This window comes from Gavialis gangeticus, unplaced genomic scaffold (genome assembly GCF_001723915.1).
Source record: "Gavialis gangeticus isolate Ggan-Ray unplaced genomic scaffold, GavGan_comp1, whole genome shotgun sequence".
In the NCBI taxonomy this organism is placed as follows: domain Eukaryota; kingdom Metazoa; phylum Chordata; order Crocodylia; family Gavialidae; genus Gavialis; species Gavialis gangeticus.
In genome coordinates this window covers 68,983,994-68,998,316 of record NW_017729029.1, presented here as the reverse complement: position 1 = coordinate 68,998,316, position 14,323 = coordinate 68,983,994, and the positions used below count along the sequence as shown (strand labels likewise).

The 14,323-nt window shown below is 41.7% G+C and overlaps 1 protein-coding gene across 1 annotated transcript in view; it reads right to left on the bottom strand.

The window, feature by feature from the left end:
• The window catches only part of TMA16 (translation machinery associated 16 homolog), a 101,320-nt gene that overhangs the window by 34,811 nt on the left and 52,186 nt on the right, over positions 1-14,323 (bottom strand). Inside the window, exons 3-5 of the mRNA XM_019521741.1 lie at positions 5,870-5,907; positions 4,929-5,013; positions 1,730-1,878 (exon numbers count right to left, since the gene is read on the bottom strand). Coding sequence (XP_019377286.1) covers positions 1,730-1,878; positions 4,929-5,013; positions 5,870-5,907 — 272 coding nt within the window. The remainder of the gene's footprint in view (positions 1-1,729; positions 1,879-4,928; positions 5,014-5,869; positions 5,908-14,323) is intronic.

Here is a 14,323-nt window from a genome sequence, read left to right as displayed (position 1 = left end):
GTGCGGCTGTGCCAAGCGGCAGGCAGCAGAGCCTTGGCGAAACTTGGGGTGGATGCAGCCTCCTCCCAGCGCTGCCAGAGCCCACTCTGAGCCCAGCCCCTGCCGAGAAGAGCCCCATGCAGTGCCAGTTCTGGCTCCACCCTGCAGCTGCAGCCCAGCCTGCACTGCGCAGATCTGGGGGCATACCCCCCCACCCTCCTGGGGTGCAAGCAGCAGCAGGAGAGCTGTGCCTCTGTCCTGCATCCTTCTCCTCCCCTTGCTGGGCAGCACCTGTGCCTGCCCCCTCTGTCACCACAGGGGGCATTGATCTGCCCCCTCCATTCCCCTTCCCTCCCCTCCCAACTTACCAGTTGGACGCAGGCTGCCAGCTCCACTCTGTGGTGCACTGCGGCTGCATGCAGCACGGCCATTTATCGGCTCCATTGGGCCAATATCTGATACAGACAATCTTCTTTATATCAGTACTGATCTAATATCAGACCGACGTATGAGTGCACCTCTAGCTATACTACTATAATTTAATATCAATACAATAGTTACATCTGTCTATACCCTGAGATAAGCTAAAAACAGTATGACACACATTCATTACCAGGTTTGACAAGGTTATTAAATGTACAACTCTAGATCTCTAACTGAAGGGAACAGAAGAAAGTATGTTTGTACTGAGGCTGAAAAGTATTCCTGAGGCAGAGGTAGGGGTGGGGCAGGAGACCCATTACAGTGAAATACCACTCCTCTGAATTTACATGAAGAAATCCAAGAAATAAAATCCAACATATTTAACTCAGCTTGGGGCTATTTAATTTCCTTTGGCTCCACTGTACCTGTTACAGGAGCCACGATCCAATCCAAAGAAAGAGAAAGCGGTAGATCAACGTGAAAGCAAAACCAAGAGATACTGGACTACCTTTCTGATTTGTAGGTCTTTTCTGTGAAGGTCTTTAGGATTTAGTAGTCTGGGAGACCCTGACACACCCCATGCCCAGGCATTTCTTCAAATGTGACTGATATACAGTAAGATACGAAACATGAATCTACTGAAACTTTTGTATCACTGCGCTACTTGTGAATGATTCAGATCACGGGATCATCAGTGATGATGGACTTGCACCATTAGTTCTCTTGCTAGACTTACATTAGTAAGAGAACATCACAGTGTTTTATGGTCTAAATAAAGGCTTTGTTTCCATGACTTTGAGGAGGTTACTATTAATGAATAATAAAATCTTGAGAAACTTATGCTTGTCTTTCCAAATAAGAGCTAATAAACCAATATACAGTATCATGCTCATTCTTATATACATAAAGATAGCTTTTCAAAGAGGGCAGTCAGCCTGTTTAGGCTAAAAAACTAAAGGCAAGAGCCTAAGACAGGCGCTGGAATTCCTGTTTCTTCAAACACAGGTAGGTTATAATCACCTTTTAAAAAGAGAAGCCTAAGGCTTACAACAAAAACAGTTTTAACCAAACAGTTTTAACAAGTGAAGCACAGTAACTATTCAAAGCAATCACTGCATAGAAGTAAAACATACAATCATGAGAAGAATCTTTGTTTGGCTTTATATATTCAAAATCCTTGGAAATAAAGATGAGAAAGGGGAGTTTAAGTTTTCTAAAGTGAAAGATTATACTGCCTAAAACCCTCATTCTGGGTTCAGATTTGTGACATGAGTGGTAGTTCTGGCTCTTGCAGTTTTCACAGCAGAAGCTACTACTAAAGTCATACCTATCCCATATCCTTCATACAGTTGTCTTTCACGTTCCACGGTCTGTTTGATGATCATCTCCCGGGAACCATGCTGTCTCCCTTGTCTGCCTTTAATGCTGTTATGCAACTCAATCTGCTCCAGTTCATCACTGAATCGATTCAAGTAACTGAAAGACAACAACACATATTTCAGCTAGGCATAGCAACACTAACACAACGATACTAGTTTGGTTGCTTGTCAGGGACATTTTTACCAGTTACAATACTTTGTCTTCTAAGCCATTTCAAAACATGCTACAGAGGCAAACTGAGATTGCTGTGAGCTAAATTGAAATACTTTTTTTAAAGTATAAAAAGTCTAGTTAGGTTCTGATCCCATGTACTAATAGATTTTGCAGAGTATAGCACAGATCAGCCTATGCAAGAAACTGTTAGAGAAGGAAGGGTAGTGTTATATTAGAAGAACTTCCTAAGGACTCTAGAAGTAGGATAAGATTTGTTCCTGTTTATGACTAGAAGCTACACAAAAGGTTGACAAATAATTTCACTATAAGGAACTGAAATAGGAATGTGAAATTTTGCCAACTGTTAATCATTTTAGTTAAATTTTTCTAGTTTAGTTTTTTGGGCCATATTTCATTTTAGATTACTTGAACATCATTGGTGATGAGATTTCTAAAAATACACTGTTTTGTTCACATTAATAAACTACTGCTCCTGCTTATTTGGCTATGAACAGACATCGCATTTATCCTGGGAGATATACTTTTGTCCTGGGACTACAGACATACATTCCCGGTGTCCTGCTTGAACTCCCTCTGAAGTATGCTGGATAAAATGTACAAAAATTTTTTCCCACAACAACCTGTTGCATGTTTATATGATTACAGTGGTTCATACCAGGGATAAATCTGTCAGGTGTGTACTCGTGTGGGCCACCTACTGGGGAAGGAGCAATGATGCATGAAAGGGCTCCTGCTTTGATCTGGGTCAAATGAAACATCTATTTACAGCCTATTATGAGAAACTCTAGTACATTCATACTTTGGAGCAACAACTTAAAATATGACGTGGGTGGGGGAAGTGTTGCTATATTGTCAAGGAAGCTTCTTTTGCTATGTTTGGAGGAAAAGCAGACAAATTTGACCAAAAAAAATGCTAAAATTGCCTACCTTGAACACACCCGACTTTAATAATCGTCGTGGGCACGTGTTTGTGTGTGAGAGATTGTACACATGTTGTATTGCGGTAGCTATAGTTGGTGTAATTGCTTTATATTGCTATTTTATAATGAAACTTGTTATGATTTATTTTTCATAATATTTTAATCAGTCATTATTATTTTGTATCAAATATTAAATAACCACAGAATTAACCACCTACTTTAAATCCCCTATTGCTTAGATATATATCTGACCTGTTGGTCTCATGATTTTAGAACTTGAATTTAGTATAGGAAAAATGTTTATGTAAGGTCTGTGGTATGTCTGGCATGTTTGACAAGAGGTAATGAAAGAATGAATGATGCATGTCTGTGACAACATGAAGGAAGACAGTCCTGTTGCAGCAGGTGAAAATAGCCTCCTATTTAAAGAGTTAAAGACTGCAGTGATATTGAGTCAGCAGTTAAGGATTACCAAATACTAAATCATGCCTTCACCCTGACTGCTGAAGACTACAAGCATCGACCCCTCGAAGATTGTAGACCACAAAGCCAGAAGATCACATCCTACCAATCCCAGCCTGCCAACAGGACAAGGAGGATGACCTTCGCATCTGACTCAGCAGAATCCATAGGCTTGTATGGACAGCTATCACTATAACATATGAATACAAAGAAAAGGCTTTGGGTCTCCACCTACAAGAAGGAATTTTGGGTGCATCCAACAAGACCTGACTCCATTCCTCATGATCAATCTGGCTGGCCACCTGACTGACCCAAGCATCTTTAGAACCTGGTAACACCTTAACCTTTGCAGGACTGTCTAACTATCTGTGTGTGTTTCTTTTGTAAGAATGAATGAATGAATGAATGAATGAATATGTATGGGAATGAGTGAAGCAGATAACCTTACTGCTTTTTATTCCTTTTATGTTGTATGCTTTATGTTCCAATAAATGCAGCGTTGTGCCTTATCCCAGTAAGATTCATGCTTGTTTTTAATTCACACTGTACACCCTGTGCATACAACACAAACTATGTATCTTAAGTGACCCCTGTGCAACCTGGAAAACAAAAATCTTGTTGCCTTTCATTAAAACTTCAAATGAAAATATTCTGGATATTTTACAGTATCATGCCATCATTTACACTGGGAAAAGGGTTGGAAACACTTTTCCGGACTGAGCCAGAATAACCCAGCTTGAGGTCCAAAGCAGGGCAGAGCTAGGACCCAACTGCTACCATTTCTCTCTGCCACCCAGCAGCAACACAATGTGGGTGAAGCCCCCAGTTGCTGAATGCCACAAGGGTCCCTGCTTCATGGGCCAGATCAAATAGCTCCAAAGTTGTAGGTTGCCCATGCTGCACTGAGAGGAATTAAAGTCTTCTGACTCTTACATAACTAACACCTGTTCTTCAACATCCTTAAAAATACCTCCTGTTATGTAGGTTTTCTTGAATTGTGTAAGAAACGTGCCATGACTGAAGATAAATGAAAGTCTACCATCAGGCAATGTAAGTGATTCAGCTACCATATGGCCAACCTTTGCTAAATAAACCCTTAAATATAGTAATGATAAAGTCTCTTTGTACAGCTTCCTACTTCAAAATTGCCTGCTTTTAAAATTCATGCACTGTGATAGTTGAGAGGGTCCTGACTGAAAAAAAAAAAAAATGAAATAGGATAAGAGCACTAGAATCGACTAGCTGCATTTTTATCAAATGGACAGCTCCATGCCCTTATGCTATCCTGATCACGTAGTCTTTAGAAAGGGCACACAGCTGTAGCTGTGTTATTTGGAGCTGCCTTCACTACATACGAAGGGACGGAAATCTTGCGTGGGAAAGTTGCGCCATGATCTAATTCAGGAGCTCTAAGGTACTTACGACATTTCTGTTATGCATATATTTAATACTAAAAAAAATTAAGAACCAGTAACATCTAAAATAAAACTTGAAAGGTAAAAGGTAGTTTATTAAAGGTTGGTTGTAGTTTTACCAGTCAATCTTATTTGAAAGAAATTAAACTTTTTACTGTTCTAGACCCAATCTTACTTTTCAATTAGTTCACAGGCTTCTTTCTTTGTGTAGTCTGCTTTACTAGGGTCAAGGTGACTTTGAAACCACTGCAATTTTTCTCCTACAAGAATAAAATGAATATTAATTACAATAGCACTTCATATGAATACAGAGCCCTTTGTTCCTGTAATAAACTTTATTTTCCAGAGTTTACTATTTAGTCATAAATATTTGGCTCATTAGAGTACCTGCACTGAGTCTCACTGAAGATTTCATACAAATAAAATATTTTATCTAGGTGTCAGAAACTGGTAAGGAAAGTACTGTCATCTGTCTCTCATCTCCCTTTACCTAAAAATATATTGTTCTTGTTTTTGTTTTAAAATACTAGAAAATCGGGAAGAAAACTTCTAATATATTTTCCATTTTTAATATAATATAAAGAGAAGTAAATTTGTTCTACAACAGCAGCATGAAGAAGAAGAATATTGGTTTAGATCTATTCATTCCATGACAAGCAGTCAGATTTATACAATTTAAGAATGGGGTAAATTTGAAAGATATAATATGTAGCATACAAAGTTGTCCAAAATTCAATGTTACTTCACTTAAAGCATCTTTTTGTGCAAGTGTTCAAGTATAAACATTATATAGATTGGTAAAACCAGATTGTATTTAAGAAAAAAAAGTTTGTTCTGTTGTATGCTACATTACCTTGTGCTAAGACATACATCTGCGCCCACTGTAAAGATTAAGCACAAGTAAAATCTTTCAATATCCTGACTGTATCAATATATGTAGGCTTAAAATGGGAACATGTGATGCTTGAATAAACAGAATCTTTTAATAAGCTAGTAGTCATTTCTGCAGCTACAAAGTAACTCCATAGCTTTCCTTTTCCCTCAAAACTCTGGAAGACTTGCTTTCAAAACCAAAAATTATTGTTTAAAAAAAACAAAACAGTTGATCAAACTTACCTACAGTACTCAGACGCAAAGCTTTCTCATTTTTCAACCTAGAAAAGAAAAAGTTCATACATTAGCCAATAATTAGTTAATAAAAAGCAGGGCAAAAATTATAGCAACTCAAAACATTTTTTCCATTCCTATCAAAATAAGAACCTGAAAAAATCTGTTTCAGATCAAAGGAAGCATTTGATTTCCAAAGGTACTACACTTCATATTTAAGCAAATTTGGTCTCGATACTATTCAGAGGTAGTTTATTTGAAAATGTATAAATAAAGGGATTTGACTTAATTTCCCCTCCTCCCTTTGTTCAGCTGAAAATTATTTGCTTATTTCAGCATAAACGGGCAAATTTTGTCAACCCAAAACTGACAAAATAATGTGGGTAAATAAAACAAAACAAAACAAAACTATTTGTCTAACACTTCTGCAAATCTACCAAGAGAATGCCCATGGAAAAAAAGGATGAAAACATGCCTTATGGGAACCTTCATTTTTAAAACATGCCACTATGACAGCTTCTGTGGGTGTTTTATGCAGGAGCATCAGCCCCAGGCTCAGTCCCTACATCAAATATGTCAGGGGTGGGCACATATTTGGGCCCATGGGCCACATAGGGAGTTTTGCTGAGCTGTCATGGGTTGGGTCAGCACACCCAAGTCACCAAAATGCCCTGTATGGGATGGGGCCACGGGCAGAACTGACAGGCAAGGCTGGGATCATGGGATGGTGACAGTGTGGAGCTGTAGGCTGGGCCCGGGGCAGAGCCATAATCCACTACCCACATGCCCCTGCAATGGGGGCAGGTTCTGCTGGCATAGGTGTGCAGGGAGCAGATCACAACCCTGTCCCAGCCCTGTGCTGCCACCGCTCCAAGATCCTGGCCTCAGCCCTGGACACAGCTCCCCACCCCGCTGTGCACCGTTGCCCACGCAGCTCCCAGCCATTCTCCCCAGAGATCATGGGGTCACCACAAAGACTGGTCAGGAGCTGTGTGGGGGTGCCAGCGTTGTAGGGCAGTAATAATGCAGGGCCTGGCCTGGGGCCAAACCCCAGTTCTGCAGGCAGGGACATGCAGGGAGCATATTGTGGCTCTGCCTGGGACCTGTGATCTGGGAGCCATGCAGGCACAGTGCATGGCAGAGCCGCACTCCCCTGCCTGCAGAACCTGTGCCTGTCACAGGGGCATGTGGGAAGTGGACAGCAGCTCTGCCCTGGCCTCATGCTGTTACCCCGCCAAGACCTTGAGTCTCTCTGGACCCACCTGCATGTCTTGCTTGCAGATGCCACTCCCTGCTGGCCTGCAGCCCTATCCCAACTGCCTGGCCACATGCCCTCCCAGCACAGGTCATGCCTCCAGCTGTGGGTGGAAGGTGGATGGGCTGGGGTGCCCAGGCACTGGGGTTGGGTCCAGCAGCAGCAGCCAGAAGGAGCCATCACCACCAGGGCTGTCAGGAAACGGAGTCCAGCCACCACGCTACCCCAATCCCGCTGTGTGTCTGCTAGCGGCAGGACTGGCTTCATGTGCCATGGCCCAAGCTGCTGCCCACACCCAGGCCAGGTGGGACCAAAGGACCCACTGCCAACTGAGCAAAATCTCTCCATGGGCCAGATACGGTCTGCAACTCCTATTCTGCACACCCCTGAAACATGTAAACTGTTTCTAGTATATCCCCATTGTGTTATCTAATGGAAGGGAAAGAAATGAAGTAAAATTGCACCTTGGATATTTATTAATTCCTATAGACTAAACATTATTTTGTAACAAGTGATAACAAAATAGACAGTGAGATATCTTCAAAATTAGTCAACAGCTTTTATGTGAAGATTGAGAAAGTAAATTCTAAGGAATTTCCATATCATTCCCCCTTTTTGAATTATTGAAGTATGGTACAGCCTTGTTAATTTTGGAGGATATATGTTAGAGCCTCACACTTTTAGTCTTGGAGATCTCAGGGTAATACCTGATGATCAAGCTGTATGGATGTCACTTGAAGTAAGCAAGGATAAAATATACAAAAATCTCTCAAGTACGCATTGGTTTGGCACAAATAATGACATTAACCTTTGTGAAATAATATTTATTCTTGTCAAGACAACTCCCTATATGTTCCAAACAGCAGAAAACCATTTTTAATTAGAATATACAGTAACACAAGATGCAGCAGCAGGTCCTCTGGTATAAATTGTCACTGCTTCACTGAAGTCAACGGAGCCATGACAACAATTAATAACAGTAGGCAGGGCTCCCAGAGTGGGTAATAGAATAATAAAATCAAATACAGTAGAGTATAAAACCAAATAAATTAGGCAGGATTCTTCTCCTTTTCTTTTCTTTTTAATTTCACCAAATAGAGCAAGTTTATGAACGGTAATTAAAAGATAAAAATGGAACCTAACTCAGAAGAAAAATTCTAAGTTAATGGATTCAAAGTTTCAAACTGACAGACCTGGAATGTGATCTTAATAGATAAAGAAAAGGAAGAATTAACATTACAACAAACCGAAGTGAGAATTACAGCTAATGTCTCAAACAGAGACTGATGCAGGGAAAAAAGTAGACAGCACAAAAGCCAATACTAGGAAGCAGACGGAGCATGGAAAATTCTGGAGATTGGACAAAAAAAGATTCCACATCTAGGAAACAACATGCAAAAACGAAAGGGAATTTTAAAAAGTAATAGTAAGAATGAAAACAGAAAAAGAGCAAAGAATGGGCATCATATACAATTTTTAAAAATAAAATTGTAATTACATAAGTAGTAAGTGCTACACTGGGTCAGATCAATGGTAGATCTGGTGTATCTGCTGTGATCTATCCCATAATATCTCTGGAATCCACCAGTTGCTGGCTTACAGGTGCTAGGGGATACACTCAGACTATTTTGTGTAACAGCTATTAAAGGATCTATCAGGCGTAAATGCATCTAGTCCCTTTTTAAACTTGGCTATCCTATCTACCTCTATAATGTCCTGTGGTTATGAGTTCCACAAGTTAACTACGTACTTCATTGAAAGGTACTCTCTCAGTAGTTTTAAACCTGTCTCCTAATTTCCAGGGGTCTCCTTTAGTTCTAGTATTCTGGGACTTAGTGAGTAACAGTTCTCTATTCACTTTGTCCACTCTCCTCATGCTTTTATAGATCGCTACCACGTCCACCTCAGTCTCTTGTTCAAACTTAAGAGTCCTAGCCTTTATTAAGGCAAGAATTTTTCTGGGCAGTATCTTTTATTGGACCAACTGCATGATTGGGATAGTTTTAAAAAAATCTTTTGGGTATCATCGTATCTTTCCTCAAGGAGACCTCTCACATTTCTTGAACCACTATGGCTATGTCACTTCAACATTAATCTTTTTTTAAAGTCTCTCCTGGTATGGCAGCTATTCCATATCCCCAGCCATCTTAGTTGCCCTTCTTTTGCACCTGTCTAAATTCTACTACATCTTTTTTGAAATGCATAAACCAGAACTGCACACTATATTCCTGATCAGGTAATCTACCATACTCCTAGTACAATGTTGTTTTTAGTCAAGTACTGAATTTTCACCCACTGAGATTCTGAGGTCATTTTCCTATCAGGTACGATTTTCACACTGTTACTCTCTGCCTTTAACATCTGGTGCCATCCCCCAGCACCACGTCCTACTCTAATTCCTACTTGTTTGTCACCTGGTATAACAGTATGCCATTGATTAACATCCTTCCACCAAGTTTCTGAGATGTCTATTACATAAAGGTTACCATTTCATATCAGGCATTCTATCACCCATCTTATTTTTTATGCATCTAACATTTGTTCTTACTTTGTTACCCATTACTACATATGGTATTTGACTCGAACTCGAAGTGCACTGACTAATCCTCACCATTGTCTATCGTTACACTTCCTACTTCCTTACTATTGTTTTCAAGAGGATACAGAATTTGTATGATGCCTCCTTTGTGACCGCATCCAACCAAGCTGTGCACTTCTTTGCATTTGTCTGCTTTCCCTCATTTTTAATGTATAAATACATCACTCTATGACTTGTTAATTTTTAGCGCCAGTAGTCTGGATCTCTTTAAGTTCATGTAGAACTCATCTTTTCTGTACAGGTTCCTCCTGTCCCAAAAAGTTTCCCAATTCCTGGTAGACCTAAAACCTTTCTCCCTATAACCACCAACTCACCAGTGCACTGAGACTCTAAAGCTCTGTCTCAGTCTCTGTCCTGCACATTGAACACATCTGCTCTCTAAAGGCCAGGAGCTCCTTGCACCAAGTGCACACATATGAAACCTACCTCCAGGGCAGATGATACTGATACCTGCTGCACTCAGTGCAATAAATTAGGCAGCCTTCGCACTTTTAAAAGGTAATATGTTTACCTTTAAATGTAAGTCTATTATTTTAAGCATAAATTGTAACAAACTTGATTTTTAGTCATCTTCAGCATTTGACACTCCCGTCTATGTGCCTTGCATGGCAATACAGACAATAGTGCATGCCTACAAAGTGTTGCCATGGAGAAAATTGCTATGCAACATAGAAAAGCTACCTAAATTAGAGCTGTAGCGTATGCAGCTTACTCCTGCCTAGAAATGCTACACGCTTGTTTGTACTACATTACAATAAAGAAACCATTAACAGTTTTTATTCATCTACTGGTATAAGCCAGTGATTCTCAAGCAGGGTGCCAAAGCATCCTGTAGTACCTTGAGATGCTTTCAAGTGTGCCATGAGGCTGCCATGCAGTGTTAGCACTGTTAGGTGTGCAAACATGATTCACAAGATAAACCCAGAGATGTTAATTAGGACTCCACTGTGTAAAAAATATTCTGACCTGTTGTGGTCTTTGAGTTATTTACAACAGAAGAATTGCTCTATTATTTTTCCATAGTCAAAAGAAAAAATGAAAACAAAGAGTTGGCATTTTCTGAGGGGTGCCTTGAATCTATCTAGGGGTGCCTCAAGTTAAAAAAGGTTGAGACCACTGGTATAAACACATACACAAGTAAAATATCTAGAGACAAAAACATTTTCTGAAGTAAGCACAGCTAAATACATTTTATGTACTTGCACAAATATGCAGATTTTCATTAAAAACGCAGCACAGCCTGCTAGTATGAAACTCAGCTTTGCACCGTACAAGAGAATGGAGCGAGTACCTCCCAAATGAGAAAATTTTAGAGCACTAGAAGGATTAGTCCATCAATTCATGCAACCAAAGTGTTGGGAAGAAGGCAGCAGTTAAAGGACTCTTTGGATTAAAACAACATTCTAAACAAGAGCTGAACACAAAGAATTTAGCTTTTCAGGGAATATTAAGACTTGTAGAAGTTACTGGTGTGACACCAACTTTTACTTTCACCTAAATCCACAATGGGACATTTGGAAGCCTTGCTGCAGAGTGCAACTGTCACTCCCCCAGTGGTTGTGGCTCCTGCTAAGGGTGATACTAAGTACAACACAAGCTCTGTTATCCAGCACCCATGTGGAATGGGGGGTGCTAAATAACCAGATATGCCGGTTACCTGAGAGGCATCTTTGCCTAGTGAGGCAAAGACGCCCCTCCTGCTGCATCCAGTGCGTCAGTGTGCCAGGGGACATGCACCACGCCGCCTATCCCCTGGTGTCAGTGTGCTGGGGAACATGGAGGGGGGCCTGCGCAGGCTGCTTTGCCCCAGGCCGTGGCCCGAAGTGGGACTGTTAGTAGAGTATGCCGGTTAATGAAATGCTGGATAACACAGTTTTTACTGTACTAAGGCTCCTGCACCCTAGCATGGGAAGTGTTAAGCAGCTAAGAAAGTCACCAAGGTCAGGAAGCTGAGCAGAGAACCAATTAGCTCCTAAAAAGCAATTATTCATCGATTCATAGATGTAGAGTCAGAAGAGACCACAATGGATCATTGTGTCCAACCTCCTGCCCCTGGCAGGAAAGAGGACCGAGGTCAGATGACCCCAGCCAAGTAACTATCAAGCCTCCTCTTGAAGACCTCCAAGTTAGGTGATAGTACCACCTCTCTTGGAAACCCATTCGAGATTCTGGCCACCCTTACTGTAAAAAATTTCTTCCTAAAGTCTAACCTAAATTTACTCTCCACTAGTTTGCACCCGTTACTCCTAGGGGTGCTCTGGTAAATAGCGCATATCCAATTCCCTGCTGTCCTCCCTTGATAAACTTATAGGCAGCAACAAGTCTCCCTTCAGCTCTTGTGAAGGCTGAAGAGATCCAGATCTTTCAACCTCCCTTTGTAGGGTCTTTCACCGCTGATCATGCAAGTGGCCCTCCTCTGAACCCTCTCCAGATCCTCTGTGTCCCTCTTGAAGTGCGGCACCCAAAACTGGACACAGTGCTCCAACTGTGGCCTGACCAATGCTGGTCGGGGGAGCATCACCTCCCTTGATCTGTTGGTCATGCAGCTGCTAATACATGACAAAGTGCGATTGGCCTTGTTGATGGCCTCATTACACTGCCAGGTCATGTTCATCTTGGAGTCGACTATGACTCCAAGATCCCTCTCAGCTGCTGAGCTGCTGAGAAGGTCATCCCCCAACCTATAGGTGTGCTGGGGATTCCTCCTCCCTAGGTGGAGTACCTTGCATTTAGCTTTGTTGAACTGCATCCTATTTTGTTCCGCCCATTGATCCAACCTGTCCTGGTAGGCCTGTATCTGCTCCCTGCCCTCTGGTGTGTTAACTCTGCCCCATAACTTGGTAACATCTGCGAACTTAGAAAGGGTGCTCACCATACCCTCGTCTAAATCGCTGATGAAGATATTAAATAACACCAATCCAAGGACCAAACACTACAGGACCCCACTGCCCACCTCCTTCCAGGCTGAGAACAACCTGTCCAGCACCACTCTTGGGTGCGGTCCCTAAGCTAGTTGGCCATCCACCTAACTGCGTAGGCATCCACTCCACAGCCTGCTAGCTTCCCTATGAGAATAGGGTGCAAAACTGTGTCGAAGGCCTTTTTAAAGTCCAGGTAGATGACATCAGTCTCAGCTCCTGTGTCAAGGCAGTGTGACCTGGTCATAAAAGGCTATAAGGTTTGTCAGGCAGGATCTACCTGTGATGAACCCATGCTGGTTTCCTTTCAGCATCATTTTCCCTGCTGGGCCTTCACAAATGCGCTCTTTGATAATATTTTCCAGTATTTTCCCAGGGATAGAGGTAAGACTGACTGGCCTTAAGTTACCCGGCTCATCCCTTCTCCCCTTCTTAAAAATGGGCACTACATTGGCCCTTTTCCAGTCCTCAGGGACCTGGCTAGAGCACTACGAGTGCTCAAACAGTTGTGCCAGTGGCTCAGCTATGACGTTGGCCAATTCCTTCAGCACCCGTGGATGGAGGTAATCTGGGCCAGCTGACTTTTACCCATCCAGCCCTTCCAAGTGCCCCTTAACTAAGACAGCACTAACTTTTGGCAGTCTTGTGCCTTTTGGACATCTGTCTATGCTCAACATAGGGGAACTGTCTTGGTCAGTACTAAGTACTGACCTAAGTTCTGACCCTTTGTACATCTTTGTACCACTTAAGCTGGTTTATGCGTAATGTCTGTCCCTAGTACCCGACTACGAGAAAACTCAGTGAATGGTGGTTTTTCATGGCATGTCTTTCCTTCTCCACTTGCTGCTAATACATGGACAGACTACATATTTTATCAGCTCTCCTCATTCCAGATCCAGATTCAGTACAAAAGAAACTTAAGTATGGTTCTACTTTGAAAATTGCCATGAAAGCTCCATATTTGAATCTCATTTATTTCATGTCACACTGACACATTTTAAAAACTATGAATTTTCCCCTCTAACTTCCCACAAATTCCATCCTTGACTCCACAGAAATATGCTGGGCTTTTCTATCCTACTTCAAAAAGTGCAGATGAAGACAGATTTTCCCTCATTTCCAGTTCCAGGTTGTATTTCCCTCTATGTGTGTCCATTTTTCAATAATTGAGTCAGCCACTGCTACTTTTCAAAAGCACTTTAGGTTTCTTCCACACGAAATATCTTCTATAAATATTAAAATCAGAACTATTTTTGCAGCTGCTTTTGAACTATTTTTATTCTTGCTTATATAAACCAAAAAACTTAATGTTCTGGAGCTTCAGGTATAGATACTGAAAACCAGAGTAAACTTCAAGGAACAGCCACAGCTAACAATACTAAATTGAACATGGTGGGCAGTGGGGTTCCGCAGGGCTCGGTCCTCGGGCCCGCGCTGTTCAACATCTTCATCAGTGATTTGGACGAGGGGGTAAAAAGCACCCTGTTCAAATTTGCTGATGACACTAAGATGTGGGGGGACATGGGCACACTAGAAGGAAGCAACAGGCTACAATCAGACCTAGACAGGTTACAAGGGTGGGCGGATGAGAATAGGATGGGATTCAACACAGACAAGTGCAAGGTGATGCACCTGGGGAGGAACAACCGGCACCATACCTACAGGTTAGGGAACTCCCCTCTTGTCAGCAC